Source organism: Aethina tumida, chromosome 5, assembly GCF_024364675.1.
Source record: "Aethina tumida isolate Nest 87 chromosome 5, icAetTumi1.1, whole genome shotgun sequence".
Lineage (NCBI taxonomy): Eukaryota > Metazoa > Arthropoda > Insecta > Coleoptera > Nitidulidae > Aethina > Aethina tumida.
Window position 1 is genome coordinate 22,775,879 of NC_065439.1, and position 22,272 is coordinate 22,798,150.

Sequence of the window (22,272 nt, forward strand, 5' to 3'; positions counted from 1 at the left end):
TAATAAGTTAACTAACCACTAACTAGGGGCACACAAAATAATATTCAATAAATATACAGAATAATTGTACCGCACATTAATTAAAATATATTTATGAACGTATTTAAATAATGGAATGGCCAGTAACCTGACCGCGGAAACGCCTTTTGACAGCTCGTACATGCATTATATCACCATTTTAATTTGACACTTGCCGTTGTTACTTGGTGAAGAGAAGTTCCACACAAAATGTTGCATAAGAGAACAAATCATCAACCTAATAATTAGTTAGTGAATAAGAATTATGACTGTGTTGATGGCTACCACCACATCCAGGTAATATAACAGAAGCCGCAACAGTTTTTAAGAAATTTAAGTATTATTGTATTGGTTAATAATTCACATCCATATCTCGTTCGAAAATGACGAAGAGTGAAAAATCAAACTTCATGTCGCCCCGGATTATACCTAAAAATTTTGGAGGATCATGTATGTAGCCACTGGACGACAAAATTTTCTGCTTGTAAGATTATACCAAATAAATCACGTGGGCAATTTGTTTGTCTCTCCAAAGACTCTAATTCAATTCGGTGTGTGCCGAAGGCACAGTTCTATCAATTTAAAACGCCTTGGTGTATATTTTACTCGTCCGTATGAAAAGAATTTTTCGATAAAAATACGAGCCAGATTTATAAGCGTAAAGTTACCATATTTAGGATGAATTATTGATCAATTATGAAATTCCCCAGTCATTGAAAGTTACTGTTGAAAGCGCCATCGAAAAAATGCGTTATTAGCTGCGGCCAATTTGCATACTTATAAACTGCGCACACCTCGGAGGCTCGGAATAATATTGCCGGCGATGAATGTAAATAATATGGAAAATTAATTATAACGCGACTATTTCAATTAAATTAGATTATAAAACGTAATTGATGTGCCCACGTTAATTATTATAATTTACTGCAACGGGCGACGCGCACATTCTCATCACTTTCATGAGTGTGTTTAACGTTGAAAGTGGTCTTCAAGAGTATCATGTAATTTAAAACTTAAATAAACCCGATACGTTAATACGTATTTAAACTTTTGTCAAGTTCTTTATATGAAATAAATAAGCCATTATTACTTTGTAATACGCATTCTTTTAAGTTGGACAGTATCTAAAATTTGCTTATAAAATTAAAAAATCCAAATTTTTATTCAGATTTTAAACGTGTTCTTCTCTGGAGAATATTCCCAGTTCAGAGAATTAGTTGTAGGCCCAAAAATTGGAAACAGTTGCCGAGAGGCAATTAATTCGCCTCATAAAATGGTAAGATTACCGCTGAAGTTATTGGCGATTATGAGCAGACATTTCCCACTTAGAGCGTCGTAAAGGCAAACTGGTCGCCTGTTAAATCGGCATATTAAGGGCTGCTGCGTACTTGATCGCCTGCTTTTAAACGTCCCTAATGTATGATGGAAGAGAATTCATATAATTTGCCAATATACCAGCGGTTATAAGTAACATTTACAATCTCTGAAATTTTACGAGGAACATTTCGGCAAATTTCTGGTGCACGATAAGTTTTTTTAATCAAAAACAAAATTACTGCTAATTAAGTTTAGGGACGCGGGAAATAAAACGGCAAATGGCCTATAAACAAAACAAAAAAGTGACAACTGACGCGTTTACCGCTCACATAAACAGACCCCGGAAGAAAACTGATTGTCCGGTTCAGTGATTAAACAATGGGCCACTCTGAATGATGAAATGGACTGAAAAACGCGGCAACTCAGTCGGAAGATTAATGTTGTTTTTAGAGTAGATTACGTTTAACTGATTAGAACGAGAGTAATAGAGTAATTAGAAAAACTCACCTTTAAGTTGTGTGCTTTCAATTGCGTACATGTTCAAAGCAAGAAGCTGCAACAGCCTGTTTGAGGGCATTGGGACGGGAGTGTGCTGCAAAAGCGCACGGAACTCTTTGAGCATTTGCAGGGCTGCTTCATGAAAAGTCTCCATTCTGAAACAGTACATAGGTTTAATAAATAATTAAGTCGCAGGATCAAACACATAATTTGCTCCAGTTCCCATAAAATTTTACACACGTACCGTTAGTCGAAACTATTGCTGATTTGCTTTATAAAACGTATGGCAATATTAATATTTTTATTAATGTAATGGCAACAGGAACGGTAGCATTTGTAATAAAACAACAACAACAACAGAACAGCGATATGAGCGGAACGTCTTAACCCACATACGATTCTCACACGACATTTGACCCATAGACAATGGATGTGCACAAAAACCGTCATCTTACCGCCGCAATAAACCATACCGAATCGAATTCGCGGCTATTCATATTAGGTCATGACTCACAGCTAATGGGCGCCTGAACTTAACATTTTCTCCGTTTCAATTTTACTGTGGCGCAGACTTGGACTGTGTAATTCTTTTCTAAATTACAGTGTCGTTGTTCATGTTGGCAAGGAATTGCAGATATAAAGGCCAGTAGGGTTACAGCACTCCCAGCTGTAAAAAGTTCGTAGCCGCAGGCCTAATAAGTTCCGCAGCCTTTAATCAAATTCAATTGCGCAGCTTAAATTTGAGTTAATGTGGTATGATCGTGCAGAACCATAATCAATCTGCGTAATGACATGCCCATTGGTGTGAATAAATATGCAAAAGTTGCGGAAATTTTAAGTGAACATCAATAATTTGAAGATGATGGTCTAGCAATTATTTTATTTACAACCTGTACAAACGAAGAACAGTATTTTCCACCTATGGCGCAACAACAAACTTTACTGCGTTTTGCAATGACTAAAGTCTCCATTAGTTGTAGGTTTTATCCGTTCGATGTTAGATTGATTCATCTGACTCGACGTAAAGACAGATTCCGTATGCTCATTTAGGATAATTAAATAGCCACTCGATGGACAATTATTCACGATTGCATTATATTTAAATTGATTGCTACGTTTAGCAAGAGCGCAAGAAGTGCTTGGGCTAATTTAACAACCATCGACCATCGCATTTGAATGACGTCAATGCTGCAAAAACCGTTGAAACAAAAAGATCGCTTAGATGCGTGGGATTGCAATACTTAAAAGCTTTTATGTGTCTTGTCTAAGAACGATAGCGAATATGCAATAAGCAAAAAGAAAATTATCTTCCTAATGTTTTGTGAAAATACACCAAACAAAACATGGTCACGCTACATAAAATATAATTTAGAATAGTCTAGTAAAGAAATTTTTACTTACCCAGTTTTTGTGATCAGTTTTCCTAATACATGCAGATATGTTATGACGAATCGCTTGTTTAACTGCAAATAACAACGTGTTGTATAATTTGTCAAGCTTTTGATAATAGTCAGTTACCTCAATTTGGCTGAGAGAAGCAAGATCTTCTTCTTCCGAATCTTTTGCGCCTTGTAGTTCTTGGGTGGTCCTGTGCACTCTTTTACCACCATCTGGCCTTATCCACGTCTCTTTTCTTAACGAACCGGACACGGTCGTTGTTTCTTCCGACTCCTTTTGCTTCATTTGTTGCCGGACTCTTTCCAAACGTTCTTCTAGACGTTTTTTCTCTCCTTGTTCATACTGCAGGCATTAAAATAGAACAAACATTTGTATAATTTATTAAAATGATAACATTTAAATAGGGAACAAGCTTATTGTTATCTCTTCCTTTGTAAAAACTCATATCTAACAAGCATTATCGTAAACACTATTTTTAAAAGAAAATTAATCATAAAATACTTTTTTTACAACTATCGTGAAATTTTTATTTTTAAATTACATTAGTCTACATCCACAGGCATGGTAACTAAAAAAAACTACTCAGTCTTAAATATATACAGCACAATAAATGCTAATGGGGTACATGCTCACAACAAAAAATTGGTATAATGTATTGTGAAACATGTTACAACATGCATATACGTACGCATATTTGATGTAGATACTGTTTTATTTTAATAAGCAGCATTGAAATGTGAATATACTTTAAATATTTATGTGTGAATATCCTGTACAAAGTGGTATGATATAGCAAAAAATATGTGATGCAAATATGTTAATATTTTTTAAGCATATAAAAATATAATCTTTTAACATAATGAAATATATTTTTAAATAAATCTTGCCACTTTGTAATACGAAGCGTGAAGTAACATCAAATAAAACAAATTCTCTCACCTTTTTTCTAATCTCATAAAACAGGACCTCCAAATTTTCTTTAGCTGAGGGCACTGGATTCGACGACATTAAACTCCTCATATAAAAATACACCGCGTCTAATTTTCGTCTCTGTAATTGTTTTGTTATTATTTTTAATTAATCGTAATGAATTTGACAAAAACGACTTACCGAATATACAGCTAACAAAGCCAGTTGGTTATATGGCTTCCCGTTTTTCGGATTGATTTCGTGAGATTTAATGTACCATCTGCAAAACACATATATTATATCATTGAAAATAAGTGTCTTGAAATACGTACTGTCTACATTTTCCATAGTTGGCTGTTTCGTTAACTTGCTCCCTATATCGTCCTAAATCGCCAAGAAATATGAAAATTTTTTGGGCGGAATTTAACGCCAAACCAACATATCCAAGACTTTTCTTCTGTTCTTGGTTGACACCCAAATAATTGGATAACTGGAATTTGTTGGACTCTTGTAGTAGTTCAATTAAACCTTCAAAGTATTTGTTGCCTTCTTCGATTAGGTACAAAAGGAACCCTTTGTAATGCTCCTTGTTGTTAGGATCGTCGGCAACAGCTTTTCTGGTTACCTCAATAATGTTATAGTACAGTATTTTCCAGAGGTGTTGTTCCACATTCTCTGTTTCACAAAACTTGAGATCTTTACAAAGTAAGAAGCTTAAAGCATCTTTTAGGAACTGTCTCAGTCTCTCTACAGCATCCCATTCTATCAAAACATGACCTTTGTTGATTATCATTTGAAGTTCTAAGTCTGCGTGTTTAATATCTCGAATCACCTAATAACAATCACATTTTAAGAATATTATTTTTCATTTAGTTAACCTTACCTCTGGATAATGGCAAGACTTATGTTCACTACGATTCTCATCATACCAGTTTGGTCGAACGTTACCCAACTGATCAGTAGTCACCATTTGAGGCGGAGCTACTTCACTATTTTCGGAAAAGCCAGGAACTGCCACCCTTGTGCTCTGTGACTTGACAATAATTGGTTTACTGGGGTTGTTGTGATCGAACAGACTTTTTTGATGCTGAAGTTTTCTATTCTCCGGGTATTTGGGCTTTTCCGTGACCGGTGATGGTAGAATAACCTTTAAATTCAACGATTCAATTGAGCAAAACTAAAACTATAAACAATTCTAAAGAGCACTTAATTTAAAAAAAGCTTTAATACTTACTGGCTTTGGAGCATCCTGTTTCTGAGGCAACACAATGACTCCCGCTTTCCTGAAGTCAAGACGCATTTCTTCCCGCTCGAAAGAACCCGTGCTTCTCGCCTCGTCCTTCGCAGATGTCCCTTCATGAGGTCCCATCTCCCTTTCGGAGTTCCTCCTCATCTCCTCACGCCAATTTCCGGTCGAAGAACCTCCCCGATCTCGGCTGGTTTCAGGGCTGAGGGCTTTCGAACCACGTCTTGGGAATCGTTCGTGACTGTGTTCCCGATGATCCTTTGAACTGCGCCGATTTCGCGGTGCACGTGATCCTTCGTGAGGTATTTTAAACATGTCACCGGGTCGACTGTCCACGCTGTTTATGGAGTCGTTGCGTTGACGGAACGTGCGTCCGCCACTTCGATCTCTGTCGCCGCCTCTATGTCTGCTGCCACTCCTGAATTCAATTCAGTGATATTGTCGGTGTGCTGAGCTATAATAGTTTTAATAGTTTACCTGTGTTTGCTTCTTTTGCCGTTTCTACGTTTTGACTTTTTATCAGGAGGAGGAGAAATTGTAGAGACTGGAATGCTGGGTGGCATTGATTTAGTGCTGATCTCCATTAGGCTTGCCATTGAGGAACTTCTTGTTAGAGCATCGCTCAATCCCTCTTGTTCTAATCGGTCGTTCAATTCGACTTCTTCACTCCAATCCTTCATGCATTATTGGAAAATTAGTAAACATTAAACGTAATTTGATAAAAGCGCAAAAAATTTTAGGTTTTAAGAAATTATCAAAAAAGTATGACTTACCAGTGTTGATGTAATAGGTCCCAGAGGAATCAGAATGGGTTTTATTTCTTCTGATGATTCGGGACTCACGGGCGATAACAGAGAATCCATATTGTCATTAAACTTCGATGAGCTTCTGATATTTTCTTCATAATTTCTATTGTTGGGATATGAATATGTGTCGTCTCTACTATCCCTTCTCATATCTTGATTTCGGATAGTGTCACCTTTGCAATCGTCTCTCCTATTGTAGGTTCTTCTGTCGGGTTTTCTGGATTTGTCGAAGTTTCTGTTGCCAGGTTCTCTTCTGTCTCGTCTGTTGTCTGGGTTTCTCCGGTCGTGATTTCTCCTGTCTTGATCTCTTCTGTTGTCCCTTTTAGAGTCATAATCCCATCTTTCTTCTGATGATCTACTCCAATCAGGTTTGAGTCGTTCCGATATTCCTGTATTACGTTTCCTATCGTCGTAATTGTAGTTTCTATCCGAATAACTTCTATAATCGTCGTTTCTGTGGTAATTGACAGGAGTTTGAGGCCTGCTATTGTCTCTTCTGTTAGGTGGAGGAGTGGGAGGTCTTGAATTACAAGGGCTTCTCGTATTATCTGGTGTAATTGATCTGTACATGTCGCCAGGATGATTGAGGTGTGAATCTTGATGTCGTGCCCTACCCCTTCCTCTGTTTGGCAAGGTGTGATAACCAGAATTGGTCTGATTTGGGTGTCCCCCTGACATTGAATAATTATTCATTGGATGATAACTGGGATTCTTTAAATAATTATTGCCATGACTTGAACTACCTTGAAATGTTAAGCTGGTACCATCCCAGTTCTCTTCTACTGGTGGCGTTTGACTGTTTTGTTTTTCTTCCAGGAACTTCTTTTGGAATCTGGGGGGCAAGTTTGAGATGTTATTTTTCGTATGTCTCTTGTCCATTTCCATGCCGATTGTGCTGTGTCGACGACCACTTGGTGGTTTTGATTGCAATTTCTCGTTCTTGTTTCGAGGGTTTGGTGGTAAAGTAGGATCGACACTTCTAGTGTCCCTTTGGCGAGGCCAAGGGCCCCCGTTAGATATGCCTGTAAGACCCAATAAAAGAACGCAATGAAGATTGGCATGTATTAATTTTGGTTTCATTCTACAAAAACAAGTCAAAAAAGTTTGGAGGCGCCGGGTATCGATCCCGGTACCTCTCGCATGCTAAGCGAGCGCTCTACCATCTGAGCTACGCCCCCTGATACACGTAAACAAAATAGTGAAAGTCCGGTAACTATTTTAAAATCTTAAATTGAAATTTAAGAAAAAATTAGATTTGGAGGCGCCGGGTATCGATCCCGGTACCTCTCGCATGCTAAGCGAGCGCTCTACCATCTGAGCTACGCCCCCTGATACTAAGAAAATTGACAGTGAAAAAATCGACCGAAATGTGATCTAGATTTAGAACTGGTTTACATGAATACAGAGTATTGTTTCAATGACAAATAGGACAATAGACATTAGTTTATTATTTAATATTTAACAAACAAAAACTATTTTTTTTTATGATTATATACTACAATGTCATCATACCCATAATTCATCATACTCACAAACACATTAATGACAAAATAAAAAGCAACTCAATTTATTATAAAAATATTATTTAGATATAAATTCAATATAACTTGAATCTTAAGTACTAATTACATACAAACTTCCCATTTGTACTAATGTTACAGTGTTCGCTTTACTCTAACAGATAAGTAATGAACTTGATGATAACTGGAAATTGATACCCAGTTTAATCTGGTAATTCCCCTGATTATAAATTTCTAATATTTATAAATTTATTATTTAAAAATTTATTGTATATATATTTAAAAAACTCACCTCTTGGTTCAGATCCTTGCCTAACTTGCCTGTTGATGTTGCCAGGCTTGTCTCTCCACTCATCTTGATTATCAAAATTCTCCTTCCTTCTATTAGAATACCTCTTGGACCTGTGATTCCCAAACCGATCATAAGCCTCACTCTGGTTCTGTGTATTCCTATCAGATTCTTGTGCTGCCATTTCTCTGCTCTCTCTGGCTTGAGCAACTGGCTTGGGCACATACAATGGTTGTTCAGGTTTTTTTGATTTTTTTGGTGTGTCTTTGTTAAGACTCATGTCACCAAATCTAGAGGAGCACTGATCCATCTCATTAACTTTGTCCCTCAGTGATGAACCTTCACTTCTCTCTCTCAATTCGTCGTTAGAAGCATAAGATTTGGAGGAGTAATGCCTTGAGTTGATTATAATATTTGATTCTAGTTCTTGGTCTTCAGTGCCTATGTTTGACTTTCTCAATGGTCCACTACCTGGTCTGTAAAGTGCCTGTTGTGGTTTCCCGCGGTTCATACTCCTCCTTTGAACAGTTGAGTCTAAAATGGACGGCAGTCTGTCAGTAAAGAAACATAATATGAAGAACTAATTACTGTATTTGTTTATAAACATTGATCCCAACACCTTGAATTTTGTAGGTTATGTCGATAAATGTGCTTTGGCGTTTAATGATATGATATGAATTTCATGGCTAAAACGGTAATGCGCGCAATACAGCTTTGGTTAAAAATAAAAAATATTTGATATAAAATATGAAATCGTTGCAAATAGATGGTTACACCTACCAGAACTTAGCTCTTTTTTATGTTCATTGGTGTCCGCCATGACATTATTGTAACTTTTTGAAAGAAAATAAAATGTAAAACAAAAATTTCTAGTGAAATGTCACATTGAACGATTGTAAACTACGAAATTAAAATTATAAGTGACCGTTTTCAAGATTACGTATTGGCACGACGGATTCTGAAATTCGTATTCCGGACAGCGGGAAATTCGAATACACCGTGATACAATGAAACCCCAAGAAATCAGTCCCAAATTGATTATTAGACAATCTGCTGCGGGTCCGATGACACTTGAACCGAAAACAATCAACAAAGCTAAAAGTGAAACTATGGAAGTACCCCCAGATATGGCCAAGACAGATAATATGGAAGAGGCTGCACCGCCTAAATCCAAGGAAAAAGAAATGGTTTTGCACATTGATGGCAAACTCATTTGTCTCTCTCAAATGTAAGTGGTATTATATATACTTAAATGTTAAGGATTTGGAGAGATAGTTTTATGTTTTATTTCCGTTCTTATTGCAGTCTTTCTCAATCAAATATTAAGGATACATGTTGAAACTTGATAAAATATTCCACCGGTTAGTGATAAAATCATCAATGTGATAGACTAAACATTTACCAGTCATTTTATTTATATGGTATCTGAACAAATGGGACATTGCACTCATATTTATGAGTCTGTGTAATATGGGTTGCAGATATGTACTCAATAAGAACAAAGAATAATTTATTCTAATCAAGAATAAATCTTATAGTCAAAGAATAGAATACTATTCTTATAACATAAATTAACAGGACTTATAATAGTATTATCTCACAATTGATACTTACTTCAAGTATGATATACATAGTATTTGTATGATTATTAATTATTTAATATGTACTTTGTACATACCTTTACTATAATTCACTTTATAAATATACAAATTGAGTTGCTTTATATGATTATTTAAAGTATACACCTTGTGTGAAATTTTGAAAAATTAAAAAAAATTAATTAGTAGTTTTAGATAGCCTTCACTTTCAAAAGTAACATACTAAAATTTGAAATGAATTTCTCAAATAATTTTTGAGTTACAACCTTCTAAAGAGTAACCGTTTAAGATGAAATAAATTCAATTAATTGGTAATGTTGATCAGTTTAAAGTAGAATAAAAGCTACTAACACGTATATTTAATTTCTATAGAATAGCTCAAAGAGAAGTGTTATGTGTTTGCTACTCGGAAGATTTCGAATACCTTGCGGGGGGTTACACCGACGGTGTAATAAGAATGTTCCGTTCAGATAACGCCGAACTCGTCAAAAAACTGGAAGATACGGACGTAATAAGAGCGCCCACAACAAGTATGAGGCACAGACCCCTGTCAAAAAATTATCCCATTATGAATACGATAACCAGCACATGTAATTGTAACTTAAATCGTTGTTAGTTCAATTGTTTAAAACAAGTTATTACTTTAGATAGATACAAATGGTTGTGTAAAATGTTGGAACTACAATACCGAGCAATGTATTTATACAATAAGGGAAAAGAGACAAACCTTTGGCATCACTTATCACCCAAGACTTCCGAAATTTATGACTTATGGAGACGATGCGAATATCTTCATGTACGATGAAGAAACTAGAATTCAAGAAAGGATCTTAACCAGAAGGTGACTCTTTATTTCTCTTGAATAAATTTACGAAACATCTCTTCATTTTAGTGACAGTCCAGCCTTACACGATGGCCATACGTCTCGTGTCTATGCTGGTTGTTTTAATCCGAGGTCAAATCACGAATTTTGTTCGGGAGGTTGGGATAATGTGGTGCATTTTTGGGATCTCCGCCAACCCCACGCTTTGAGGCACCTTTCAGGTATTCACATATGCGGCGAAGGCATAGATATCAATCAAAAGGGAACTGAAGTAAACTGTGTAATATTTAAATTGGTATATGTTGTACCGCATTCGTTTTCAGCTTGTAACATGCGCCTTTCAAAAAGAGAAAAGCATGCAGCTTTGGGATTATCCTACGGGTAAACTAATTATTACACTGGAGCCAGATCTTAACAACAGCAAAGTATGAATATACTCTGTTTTAATTAAGTTTAAAATAACTCCATTTTAGTTATATTGTGGAAAATTTGTGGGAAGAGATTGGTTTATTACTGGAGGGGCTGATCCCGCCCTATTACGAATTTTGGATACACAATCATATACTGTGAGTTGCGATTTAATAACTGAACTCATTTAATAAATCATTTCCTAAGCAGTCCAGAGCAGTGATAACAAACCTACCAACGGCAGTGTATGCAGTGGATCTTGGTCCTGCCATAAAACTTAAACGTAATCCACTGGAACGACAAGTAAAACAAGATCTCTTTGGTTTTCCCAGATTTGCCGTTGCAGCAGGGAAGGGCCTTTACCAATTTGAGCCGATTTAATTTTTGAATGTTTTAACACCTTTTGGTACTTTGTATATTTTTTGAAGATTTTGTAATGGGAGTGAAATGACAGTTTCAAACAATCGTTTCTTTATTATTTCTTAAACATAGGAGAACAGTTTTCCATTTAAGCAAATACATCATAATTTACATCTATTGTACAAAAATTACTATCACACAAATACACACAAAAGCAAAAAGACAGCATGTTAACGTAATTGTATGTACTATTCTAACATGATCTTATAAAAAGACTATCCAAGAGTCTGCATACATTGTACAAGTAACGTACACGATTGCAAACATGTATATAAATAGACTGAATCTTTAGGGAATAAGAAACAATTTTCATAACACAACAATTAAAAATATAAAAGAAACAAAAAGTAAGCATAAACATTTGATTTTCTCTCGCACTATTTACTTAAACGTATTATACTTTTGCCTTAGTTAACTCGAATGAGATCGGTGGGTTAAGCATTATATGAAAATTGGTTCTTAAATAACGTCAACTCTTTTATGAGTGTCTTGGGCTGCAGTAACTGTTTTTTCATTCCTCAACGACACACAGACTAGATTTAGTAACAGCCGAATCTATTCAATTAAGATTTACGCGACTTGCTTCGACAGAAAGACCGTGATGGAAGCCGAAGTCAATTCCAACGATTTTATTTGTATTGATTTTTGTATTGCATTGATATACTTCGTTAGAACTGACTTTGAAGTGATGGTTTGTTGACATGTTGAAAAAGGAGACATAGGTTGAACAAATAATCTCTCCAGCACACATTTTATAGATTATTGTTTTTATGGTCCACAGATCAACATTTGGCAGTAGGAGCAAGATACTATGAACCAAGTATACTTGACATGTGTTAACTCTAATTTAAGTTACTAATTGTAAGATACCACTGCACATTTTTGCTGGTGATTGAAAATATTTACATGTCAAGTAATTTGCTCAGGCTAATTTTGTATAATGAAACTCTAAGTTGTCATTAAAAACTGGCTGTTTTTAATAAGAAATTAGAGTTATTTGGAGATACCATGAACCAATATACGAAATGGAAAATTTATAACTCGTAACAAGATCAAAAAATACATTTTGCGTATGTACAAAAGCCGAATTTAACTTTATTCTTAAATTTACTTTGCACTATTTCTCAGTTTAGGCATGAAGCCAATCCTTCATATTTACACACATCAGCAACAGAGAGATTCTATACACTTCTAAATATATCTAACTTCCATAATAGTATTACATTTCTTTTATTGGCTTTTATTAAATTTTGTGCAATTTTAACAAATTTGTTCAATCATAAAAATGTAATACTAATACGAAATACTTGTCATTTTTTCAACAGTTATTATTTAATTTATGAGCATTCATATAATAGAGCAGTTTATTTGATTTTTGTGTCACATATGTATTTTTATATAAAACAATAAATAAAAGATGAAAATGAAATATTTCTAAAAATGTTATTAACGAAAAGATTGACTGAAGTTAAATTATTACTAAATTAAAAAAACTTATCCTCTGTAGTTTACTCCAGTCAAATCAAAAGGTGTGTTATGAAAGTTATAGGGAAAATAATTTTATTATTGTCAGATCTGAGTGGAGTAAAATAATAAAAAATACGTATGCGGGACAAGGCCAATAAGTGTAGATTTCCTCTAATATAAATTAACGCAATAGCGTTAGTTAGGTAACTTGGAATTAGACAAATGAGTTAAAATCATGCACTGTAGTTAATAATGGTTTATTAATGTATTTAATTTTATTTTGGTAATGTCGTATAGAAAAAAAAATAGGCAGCACAATTAATATTTGTAATTATTTAATGTCACTTTACAAACGTAAGAGGAGGTCTAACTCATGGACTTGCGCCGTTTAGTATAAGGAAGTCACAGCCTTAGAATGTAATTTGAGCATTACATGGTGTTGTAAACGGGATTGTTGTGTCTGGGTTTGATGCTTAGTCGGGCTAATGGATGGCTTTTGCCGTACTGTTGTTGCTTCTTTGCTGCAGCGCTAGCTATCACAGTCGCCGCCACCACGTACTTGGGAGAAGCATTCCTTACGGCGGGAATCGGTGGCCTTTTGTATTCACCGTCGTTGATGGCTTTGTTCAAGTTGGATATAAGCGGTGTTTTGCTCTGCGCACTCCTTTCGCCACCTATATCGGTGCATGAGTAACGAGCGTTTCGATTCTGGCTGCCGAACACTTTTCCTTTTTGTCGAAGATTCACCGTTGGCTCCTCTTTATTCTCGAAGTAGCCAATCAGGTGTTTAAAATTTAAATCTTCATCCGACCTTTCTTTCGCATCCTTGGTCTGGATCACAGGACTTGTTGGTAAACTATTCACGCGGTTCTTTGTTTTCACGGAATCGCTGATCACCGTCGTCGTGTCGGCATTCCCGACGCTGTTCACATCGATGTTTGTGCTCGATTTTGCTTCGAATTCTTTCTTCAAGTTGCGCACTTTTCCTGACGAATTTTCTAGAAGATCGTCACTTTTTCGCGTTTGAATTTTCGCGTCTTTGTGCAGGTTTTCCAGGAATGTTCGATGCTGTCTGACGGAAGAGCACTGGGCCGTGCTGACCACAGAACTGGACGCGTCCCTCGACATTTTTCCCATGCCGGACACGTTGGACGCGGATCGCGACAACGAACATTCCTGAGATACGAGTTCCATGGAGGACGGTTCGGGCGCACTGATTGACAGTCGGCTATTGTCCGTGTGCTGTAGTTGCTGCTTGTTGTGCTCGTCGCTGCCGCTTGGTATGTCGATCTTATCGGATATGGCACTGGAAACAGTCCGGTCTTCACAGGTGTTTGATACGAACACCGGGTTAATGGCTTCCGCCGGAGCTCTTTCCTTATCTGAAACAACCATTTGAATTATTTTTTGGTCTTTTATACGGGTCTGAATCCAATTTACCTCTATCATTAACGTGATGCGTGCGATTCCTCATGTCATAGGAGCCCCAGCTACTGTTACGCGAAAGATGCGTTCTGGTATCGCCCGAGCCCCACGAGCTCTGCCTGCTGAGCACGTCGGAATTTTCGCTCTGATAACTCAACACCACGGCGCTGTCGTACGAACCCCAGGAGTTTTGACGCGACGGACACTCTCTGACACCGGCGGCCGACAGTTCCGGCACCGAAGACGGTAACACGGACATTGACATTCGCTGTTGACGTTTCTCCTCCCGTTCGAACGCCCTATCCACTTGGTTTGAAAAGACGTCTCCATCTCGACGCAGGCCGGCGGCTTTGTGCCGTATGACGGTCTGCTGTTCAGGAACTTTGTTAATACTACTACTATCGCTTAAGGTCACAGCACTTGTCCATAACGTTGTACCGTTCTGACTACTTTCACACACACTATCACAGGCGTCACTTGTACTGTCACTGGGGCTCTTATTGTCTTCTGGCAGCGGGGTGCATCCCTCCCCCGGGTCCCACGTCTCCTTTATCGCTGACACTCCCTTCAACTGGACGTTGGGCTCGTTACAACCGTTTGTGTCCGTTTGCTGGTTACCGTTCTTCGACAGATTCAATATCAGCTTCTTTTTGACGTCCGATCGTTTGTCCATGGCGTGAACCCGCTCTCGGACCGACGCCGTCATTTGGCTCTGATCATGATGGCCGGGTAAATGAACTATTTGGTTCGGGGAAACGCTATAGGATTCCCCGTTATCACAGGGCATTAACACGTGACGCGGGAAGGCACCGTTCGACACCTTCCCATCAGTCTGTTGGCTCTTAACCGACTCCTTCGATGAGGATTTCTGGCTGAGATTTTCTAGAGATAAGAAAACTGGAGATGACTTTGTGCCACGCAACAGCTCGTCTGTGGCGAGGTTATCTGGTGACCAGGACTTGGGCCTCTCTCCGAACTGTTTCAGATCCTCGCCCGTTGTCTGCATGTTGAATGACTTCGACAGTGCCTCGACGGAAACGGTCGGTTCGGTTCCTAGCACAGCTTGAGGAGAGATCTAAATATAAATAGTAATTAGTTAAATGTTAATTCATAGAAAAAATCAAAAGTTACCTTGTCAGTCTTAGTGCAAACTGCGGGCGACTTCAAATTGGTCTCCGACTTAGAGCGCAGCAGCTTCTCTTTGTTCTTCATGGCATCTAGCATGCCCTGATACGTCTCCAACTGTATCAAGAAGCTGCTGTTGGGCTTAATGCAGGTACGCTTCTCCTTCACGTGCTCAAACGCCTTGCCGAAGTCCCAATTGTAAGCCTTCATGGCGTAAGCAATCACCACAGACGCCGACCGACTGACGCCCATCTTGCAGTGCACCAACACCTTGGAACCGTTCTCCTTTGCTTTGGTGATGTACTTATAGGTGTCGTCCCAATGCTTAAGCAAGTCAGTTTTTTCGTCGTCGTAGACTCGAACGTTTAAGTAGTCGAATGTGCCCGGGAAAAAGTTGTCAATTTCCCTGGTCACGTTCAAAATGTGGCCAACCCTGCAAGGGAAAACGAGCGTAAATGATTGAACGGCGATCACCGTTTAGTAAACTTACCCATTCTTTTGCAATTCCTCGTAATTGGAAGCGTTCCACTCAGATCCGAGATAGACATGATCAAAAATCTCCGTGGGTGCATCCATCTGTCCCAAAATGACCAACATTTCCTGATCGATGAAGCTCTTGTACTCCCCGAGATCCATATCCAACTCTTCCTCAAGTCGCGTACGGATCACCTTGCTGGTCACTTCATCGAGATCCACCGACATCATGATCTCCTTGAGCGTGGTCCTGATGTAGCTTTCGGTCTCTTCGCGAGCCGTTGGTTTGGTCCGGATGGAGTCGGGCGAGGGCGGCCGCTTCGATTCGAGATTGTCCATGGCGTGCCACTCGTTGAGGCAGGAACGGTCCGACTCTATGCGCCGCTCGTAGTAGTCGGCCCAACCGTGCGTCATGCCGCCCTGAAAGTAGTTCTGCTCGCGCGCTTTGGCGCTCACTTTGTGCAACGTTTGCAATGCGGACCTAGAAGCAAATGGTCAATATTAATAAGATTTCATGTGTGCCACACAAAGTAAAACATGGAAAAGGCAAAAACTTTGAACTATAACTGATTGGAAGAAGGTAATTATAGATAAACAATCTGCAATGGAATTTTATATTTTTAAATTTACCATATGAACATAAAAAACCTTTTTCATAAATGTTTAAAAATGAAATAAGGTGTATTTATGTTATGTACTCGTTTAGTATTTACTTGTTACCGGTTTTTAGTAAATAAAAGTAGCTGACATTTAGATAATAATTTCTAGGTGTAGCATTCGCATAATGTCATTCTGTAAATATCCATGTGATCACTCATTGAATAGATTTTAGACAATTAAAAAAGTTGTAAATTACATATTCAGTTGTATAATTTACACGTTGTTTCTGTCGTGGTTGTATTGATGGTGTAATTACTTGACAATTACGTTACCTTCAGCGGTGAGAGGTATTTGACTTTTTATCAAAACTTGTTGTGATATCTAATATAATGGATTTTCTCAGACTAATACTAATTACATATTTCTAAATATTAACAATAATTTTGTGAATGAAACTAATTATACCAGAAGTTTACAGTCACACAGGATTCTATTTGTTGAAATGATTAACGTTAATACGATTATTTGGAATCGATAATACACTTTAATTTTGCACTTAATAAGACACATTAATAATGCAGCAGACATCAATAAACCACAGAAGAATACAAAGCGGTTTCTAATCGCTGGACAATGTTCATAAATATGAATTAAACCCATTAAGTGCTGTTAGGCTTGTAACAATGGCACAATTGCCATTTTAGATTGAGGATTATTCTACAACGTTGCAGAAATCCAAAGGTGAGTCTTTGAAGATTAACTTTCATTAACACATGATATGAGACAAGCTGGCTAGTATACTTAAGTCATATTTACTGAAAAAAAAATCGGATTTGCTCACTCCAAGGTTAACGAGATCACCTTATTTATTTATTTATAAACCACTCTTTGTATTATTATATTACGATCTACGAACAAAGTCAGTTTTATTGGCTATAATATATTAAAAAATTAAAAAGCAAAATAAATTTTTATAAACTAGTTTTGGGGATGGCCACACTTTTAAGATTAAGATTAATATAAAACTAAGTATTACTTCATTATTAAACTATTTATTGCACTACACAGATTTATAATGATCCGAAAGATTTCACCTTTTACATATACCATATTTAGAAGAAACCCAAGGTTGAACTGACAACCAATGTATTTCCTAAAAGTCTAAACTACTCATAATATACGTTAAAGAATTTATATAAAAAAACAGTGATGTAACGCTTTGAGCAGGGTTCAACTGGGCATTTTGGGGGAATGGTTTATCTCAGTTCTCATTTGAATATCTAATTGTGCAGAACTACATATGGATTGAGTTGGTGTTTCTCCATTTGGGTTATGCCGGGAATGCTTTAATTGATTTGTGTGGTAATTAAACCGGTGTGATCACGGCTATTTATTTCAATTTGTTACTCGATTTGTTAATCTAAAATTGAATAAAAAGTTTATTTCTATTAGGGTGGATCACCATTAAATGAGAACAGTCCCGTTCTAAGGAGATAAACAGAAACTAATGAACTTCCTACACAACTTTCATAATGTCAAATTGTTTTTTATCGGATTGTTGAAGAAAAAGTTGGGAAAGTGAAAATGATGAATTATGAAGATGAAGTCATCGGTATTCCGGATGCCATATTTTAATGATAGAGTGGTTTCTTATACATAAAAAATAAAATTTATATTTAATTTAAGGACTAGACGATTTGAAAACAATAATAATGATTATGTCTAGTCCAAATATTTTGATTGTGTTACTACCAAGCATTCCCAGAAAATGAAGACTACCCAATAATAAGCAATGATGACGCTTCAAAAAAAGTTCTCATTGTTCTTGGGAGGTACCTTTCAGTATCCCAAAAGGTAGAATGTCGTATGATACTGCATTTTCTGTTAACAACCATTATCACTTGGAAATCAGTTCAACAACCAGAGAACGGACACAAGTAAATTAGTAGTAGATAATCCCAAGCACTAGCACTGTTTTTCCGCACGTCGAAAAACACAATACAGTGACAGTCGGATTCACTGCAGCAACTCTAAGTAACCGATCGCAGCCAGTCGATTGGACCGAGGAGCATTAGAAGACATAATCGTCGTCGTCGAACTAATCGAATCGATGGTTCAAGAGAGACTGGCGAGCGCGTGGTTCCGCACACAGTCATTGAAGGTGCCGAACATGGCCATAGAGCCGGGCACCGAGCGCAAATATCGTGGTACGACCTCCTCGCAACACCAACACACGGTCCGCGGCCGGGCCGGTTAGCCGCGCTCCTAACCATATAAAATCTGTACCGATAAATCGGCGGTACGTTTGTGGATGTGGCCGCTACCAATTAGGACTGGCTGGTTTCTCAAAGGCTTTCACGGACGTGGATCTCGGGGGATTGGAAGAAATGTTGGCAGGTTCACCGTCAGACGCAGGAAGTACTCGGTTTATAAGAGGACACCTTGGAACTGTAATTGCTGTACGGTACCACAGTCGAAATAATAAGATGGATACTTCAAATCCAATTTCAAGCTTCTTACATCAACAGCTTGTTGTTGCTATTGAAGTTGTTTTCACAATGACGAGCCATACTAAATCAGATATGTTGGTTTTATTAATAACAAGTGTCGATTGAAGGAAACGACACAATACCATAAGAACAGACAATGAAGACACGAGTATATGTAGATATGTCTGTCATAATAGGAACCAACTATTCAAAACAAATCCACTAGACGTTTAGGAATGATAACATTGATGTTGTTCTCCATACAGAAACGTATTTTTAGGAAAATCTCCGCCACGCCACTGATTTACAATTAATAAAACCATATTACCGCGATCGTGTTGTTACAATTAATAAAAATTTGACTGTATTTCTACGAAACATAACTTTCAATTTTACAATAACTTACACCCACAACATCATTATTATTTGAAATAATTTATGTGGGAGGCGGCATAAATCCTGTCTCCCTTTAAAATAAGTCCATGTTTACGGTATTATTTTGCAAAATCCCATTATGATTTAACACAACATACTTTTAGATCCATTTTAGTTGGTATTTTCTTCGTGAGTCACAGGCCGCAATTTATTACCAATTCGAGAAAGTCATTGAACTAAATTATTAACCATAAACGCACCAACTATTCTAAATTCACACAAAAACAAACAATTATTTATTAATCTAATTAAAGATTTACTTTTACCTATTGGCACAAATGTGTTGTTAAACCTGTTCGTTCAATTATTTCTTTAGTAGGTCGCGAAGCACATTTCTGAATGACCAACATAGAATTTGCCCAACAGATTAAATACTTCCTCGAGTGGTTTCGGACCTGTTTCAAGTGCGTCTGCCGCTATGGTAAAAAGCACTTGGCTATACATTTGCTTAAACAATTTGAAATGCAATGTTTGAAGTGTTGCGCAATGCTCGCGAACGCATACGCCAGATGTGCTCTTATGGTTTGCATAATCCGTATGGGTTTTGACACCGATTAATGGGAGTACACCCCGTGAATGCGATATCTTTCACAATTTTTACGTCCCATTCGTACGCCTCCCGTTTTGGGTTTTGTTTTGCACGCAGAAAACTGTTATTTGAACTTGTCTCAAGGACGTGATTTGTGTATTTTTTATTTAATAAAGTGGTTGCGTTTTAGCTATTTAATTCCGATGGGATTGAAGTGGAAGTTGAATTAGAGTTGGACGTTTCGAGTGGGAAGCTTATTCTAACGATTACGGAAAGATTGTCAACATCAAAGACGGCGAACCGATGAGTTCAATATGGAATAACTACGTTTGATATCTGGTTTTCTTTAAACAAATCTAACGTTATATCGTACGTGGGTCGCACATTGTAGATAACTGCTTAAGGATATTTAAGATTTTAATTACCGTTTCGTGTATCTGACCATATCATTGGCGATATAATTATCTGTTTGTTAAAAAGGAATGACAATTGTGTTATAAAAACTGTTTGTTTACGTTTGCCTGGATTGGAGCTTAAGTATTTTATATTTCTTTCAATACGTATGTGTTCAGTAGTGGTTATTATTATAACAACTTGTTGAGGTATATTAAAAATATCGGCTTGTACTACTTGAATTGGTGCCAGTACCCAAAGTTTTTCTACAATTCACTTTATTCTTTAAAACATTACGTACTTTTTGTTTTACAATGACAAAATTAGATAAACACTTTGTTACACAATGCTTGCATTCTTCTGGCGTAGGTTCTCTTAGACTGATTTATGTACAACATATATTGAAGAAATGATGCTTTTAATAAATGTGCTCCAATATAAAAACGACCCTGAACAAAAATTCAAAATTTCCAGACATCAATCCTATAGAAAATATGAGGATCACGTTTATAATCAAATTCGATATAAAAATGTTACAAATTAAATTTAAAAAATTATTAAAATCAGTACTCATTGAGATTCGAATACGAATATCTTCTAAATGGGTGAAGTAATCCATTAACCATAAGAGACTTTTTTGTAGAGCGTTTAATTTTCTACTCATCTTTGGAGAGCATTTTTAAAGGATTTTTTCAGATTGTATGCATTTTATAGAATAAGAATATAAGCTTTTATTATACTGTATAGCAAATACAATAAAAAATTATTATTACTTTAAAAGTTCACATTAAATTAAAGGCATTTTAAAACCTTGCTATAATAAACGACCACCACTGTAGGTGCCGTCTCGACGGACTATAAACGCGTCTAATTACCGTTTGGACAATCAGGTCAACCAGTTTATCTGTTTTGGTCGCGCTTCCCATGTTTAGCAATACACCAATCACCCACTTTATCATTTTGCTATCGCGTCGACTAGAAAGTGTCTACTGAAAAAAATTAAGAGGCGCGAGATGAATAGATCTCGTCTAATAAGTAACAGGTGTGTAAGCAAGTGAAGATCAAAAATGTAAATCAGATTCAAGGATGGGTCTTTTATACTACTAATTTATACTTAACATTAATATTTTAGTAATTGAGTTATTAACCATACCAGAATATATATGACTCACATTCGACCCACATAAAATAAGTTTGTACTGCATTTTAGTGTCGTAATGGTCGCATCAAAATATCGGACAAAATAAAGAATATAATAGCTTGGTATGAAATAACAAATGAGAGGAGTAATTATAGTATTCCAAAAATTATTAAATCGTATAATATACAGGTATATTTTTTTATTAATAAATATGCAAAGTTTGATAACACAGAAGAAGAGGTACGTCCAAACTCGACTTCCCTCCGCTGCTGCAAACCAACGGAACGGCGACACTGTTAATTGGCGGACGAGACGAGAAAAACGTTCCCGATAATTGCGTTTCTGGAAGCCGCGACGGCGTGGGATAAACCGTTTTTTCTGGCAACAGGCGCCGGTCCTTTCCGTGCAGGTTGTTTGGTTCTATTAATTTTTTTCCTCGCACAAATTCCAACTTGACAATTTCAAGGTTCTGTTATACAAACAGTACCACCGTTCTAGTATTATTTTAAGATTGGAATTCGTAAATGTAGGATAAACCAGTTGATCCATATAAATTTAATGTTTGGCCCACTAATTAAAGTTGTTTATGTTTGGGGTTCAAATAATGATATTTGCTGGTTTGTAAAAAATTAATTGGCAGAAATTGATATGATTATTAATGAGATTCATGAACACCTTGATCGACGGTGCGAGGAAGGCGAAATGTGCGGTAGCAGGACGAGATCCATATTTGGATGACAGTTTGCCGTACTCGGTACCACTCGATGCGGTACCCTCCTCCGCTACGAAGCAACGGAATAGGAACCTGTAGCACGGTTAATTGGCGGATAAGAAAAAATATTGCGATAATTGCGCCACTGGAGGTCGACTTGTCGTGGGACAGATCATTGACAGATGATGGTACATGAATTTTGAAAGATTTGTTAATGAAGAAAACAAAATAC

At 37.0% G+C, this 22,272-nt stretch overlaps 3 protein-coding genes and 2 non-coding genes across 14 annotated transcripts in view; 1 reads left to right on the forward strand and 4 right to left on the reverse strand.

Moving 5' to 3' along the window:
• LOC109600502 (uncharacterized) overlaps positions 1 to 8,934 on the reverse strand; it is a 43,760-nt gene extending 34,826 nt beyond the window's left edge. For 2 of the 6 annotated variants that reach the window (XM_049967866.1, XM_049967871.1), the window contains exons 1-12: positions 8,782 to 8,934; positions 8,005 to 8,535; positions 6,160 to 7,214; positions 5,864 to 6,060; positions 5,375 to 5,804; positions 5,024 to 5,287; positions 4,473 to 4,972; positions 4,342 to 4,420; positions 4,171 to 4,281; positions 3,352 to 3,573; positions 3,235 to 3,296; positions 1,843 to 1,988 (exon numbers count right to left, since the gene is read on the reverse strand). In XM_049967866.1, coding sequence (XP_049823823.1) covers positions 1,843 to 1,988; positions 3,235 to 3,296; positions 3,352 to 3,573; positions 4,171 to 4,281; positions 4,342 to 4,420; positions 4,473 to 4,972; positions 5,024 to 5,287; positions 5,375 to 5,804; positions 5,864 to 6,060; positions 6,160 to 7,214; positions 8,005 to 8,535; positions 8,782 to 8,821 — 3,637 coding nt within the window. In that variant the 5' untranslated portion in view covers positions 8,822 to 8,934. The other 4 variants (XM_049967870.1, XM_049967867.1, XM_049967869.1 and 1 more) reach the window with 4 other exon arrangements.
• Positions 7,298 to 7,370, reverse strand: Trnaa-agc (transfer RNA alanine (anticodon AGC)). Its single transcript has one exon. It is a non-coding gene; the product is annotated as a tRNA-Ala (tRNA).
• On the reverse strand, positions 7,449 to 7,521 carry Trnaa-agc (transfer RNA alanine (anticodon AGC)). Its single transcript has one exon. It is a non-coding gene; the product is annotated as a tRNA-Ala (tRNA).
• LOC109600507 (uncharacterized WD repeat-containing protein alr2800) lies at positions 8,869 to 11,294 on the forward strand. The gene is made up of 7 exons (XM_020016670.2): positions 8,869 to 9,229; positions 9,972 to 10,189; positions 10,251 to 10,440; positions 10,492 to 10,693; positions 10,746 to 10,847; positions 10,896 to 10,988; positions 11,041 to 11,294. Exons 1-7 carry the CDS (start codon positions 9,009 to 9,011, stop codon positions 11,209 to 11,211), a joined length of 1,197 nt encoding a protein of 398 aa, XP_019872229.1. The 5' UTR covers positions 8,869 to 9,008; the 3' UTR covers positions 11,212 to 11,294.
• The window catches only part of LOC109600505 (protein phosphatase Slingshot), an 87,900-nt gene continuing 76,912 nt past the window's right edge, over positions 11,285 to 22,272 (reverse strand). For 4 of the 5 annotated variants that reach the window (XM_049967873.1, XM_049967872.1, XM_020016665.2 and 1 more), the window contains 4 exons: positions 15,758 to 16,222; positions 15,274 to 15,700; positions 14,158 to 15,217; positions 11,285 to 14,099 (listed from right to left, as the gene is read on the reverse strand). In XM_049967873.1, coding sequence (XP_049823830.1) covers positions 13,147 to 14,099; positions 14,158 to 15,217; positions 15,274 to 15,700; positions 15,758 to 16,222 — 2,905 coding nt within the window. In that variant the 3' untranslated portion in view covers positions 11,285 to 13,146. Of the gene's footprint in view, positions 14,100 to 14,157; positions 15,218 to 15,273; positions 15,701 to 15,757; positions 16,223 to 18,177; positions 18,449 to 22,272 lie in introns of those variants that run through there. The other variant, XM_020016668.2, reaches the window with a different exon arrangement.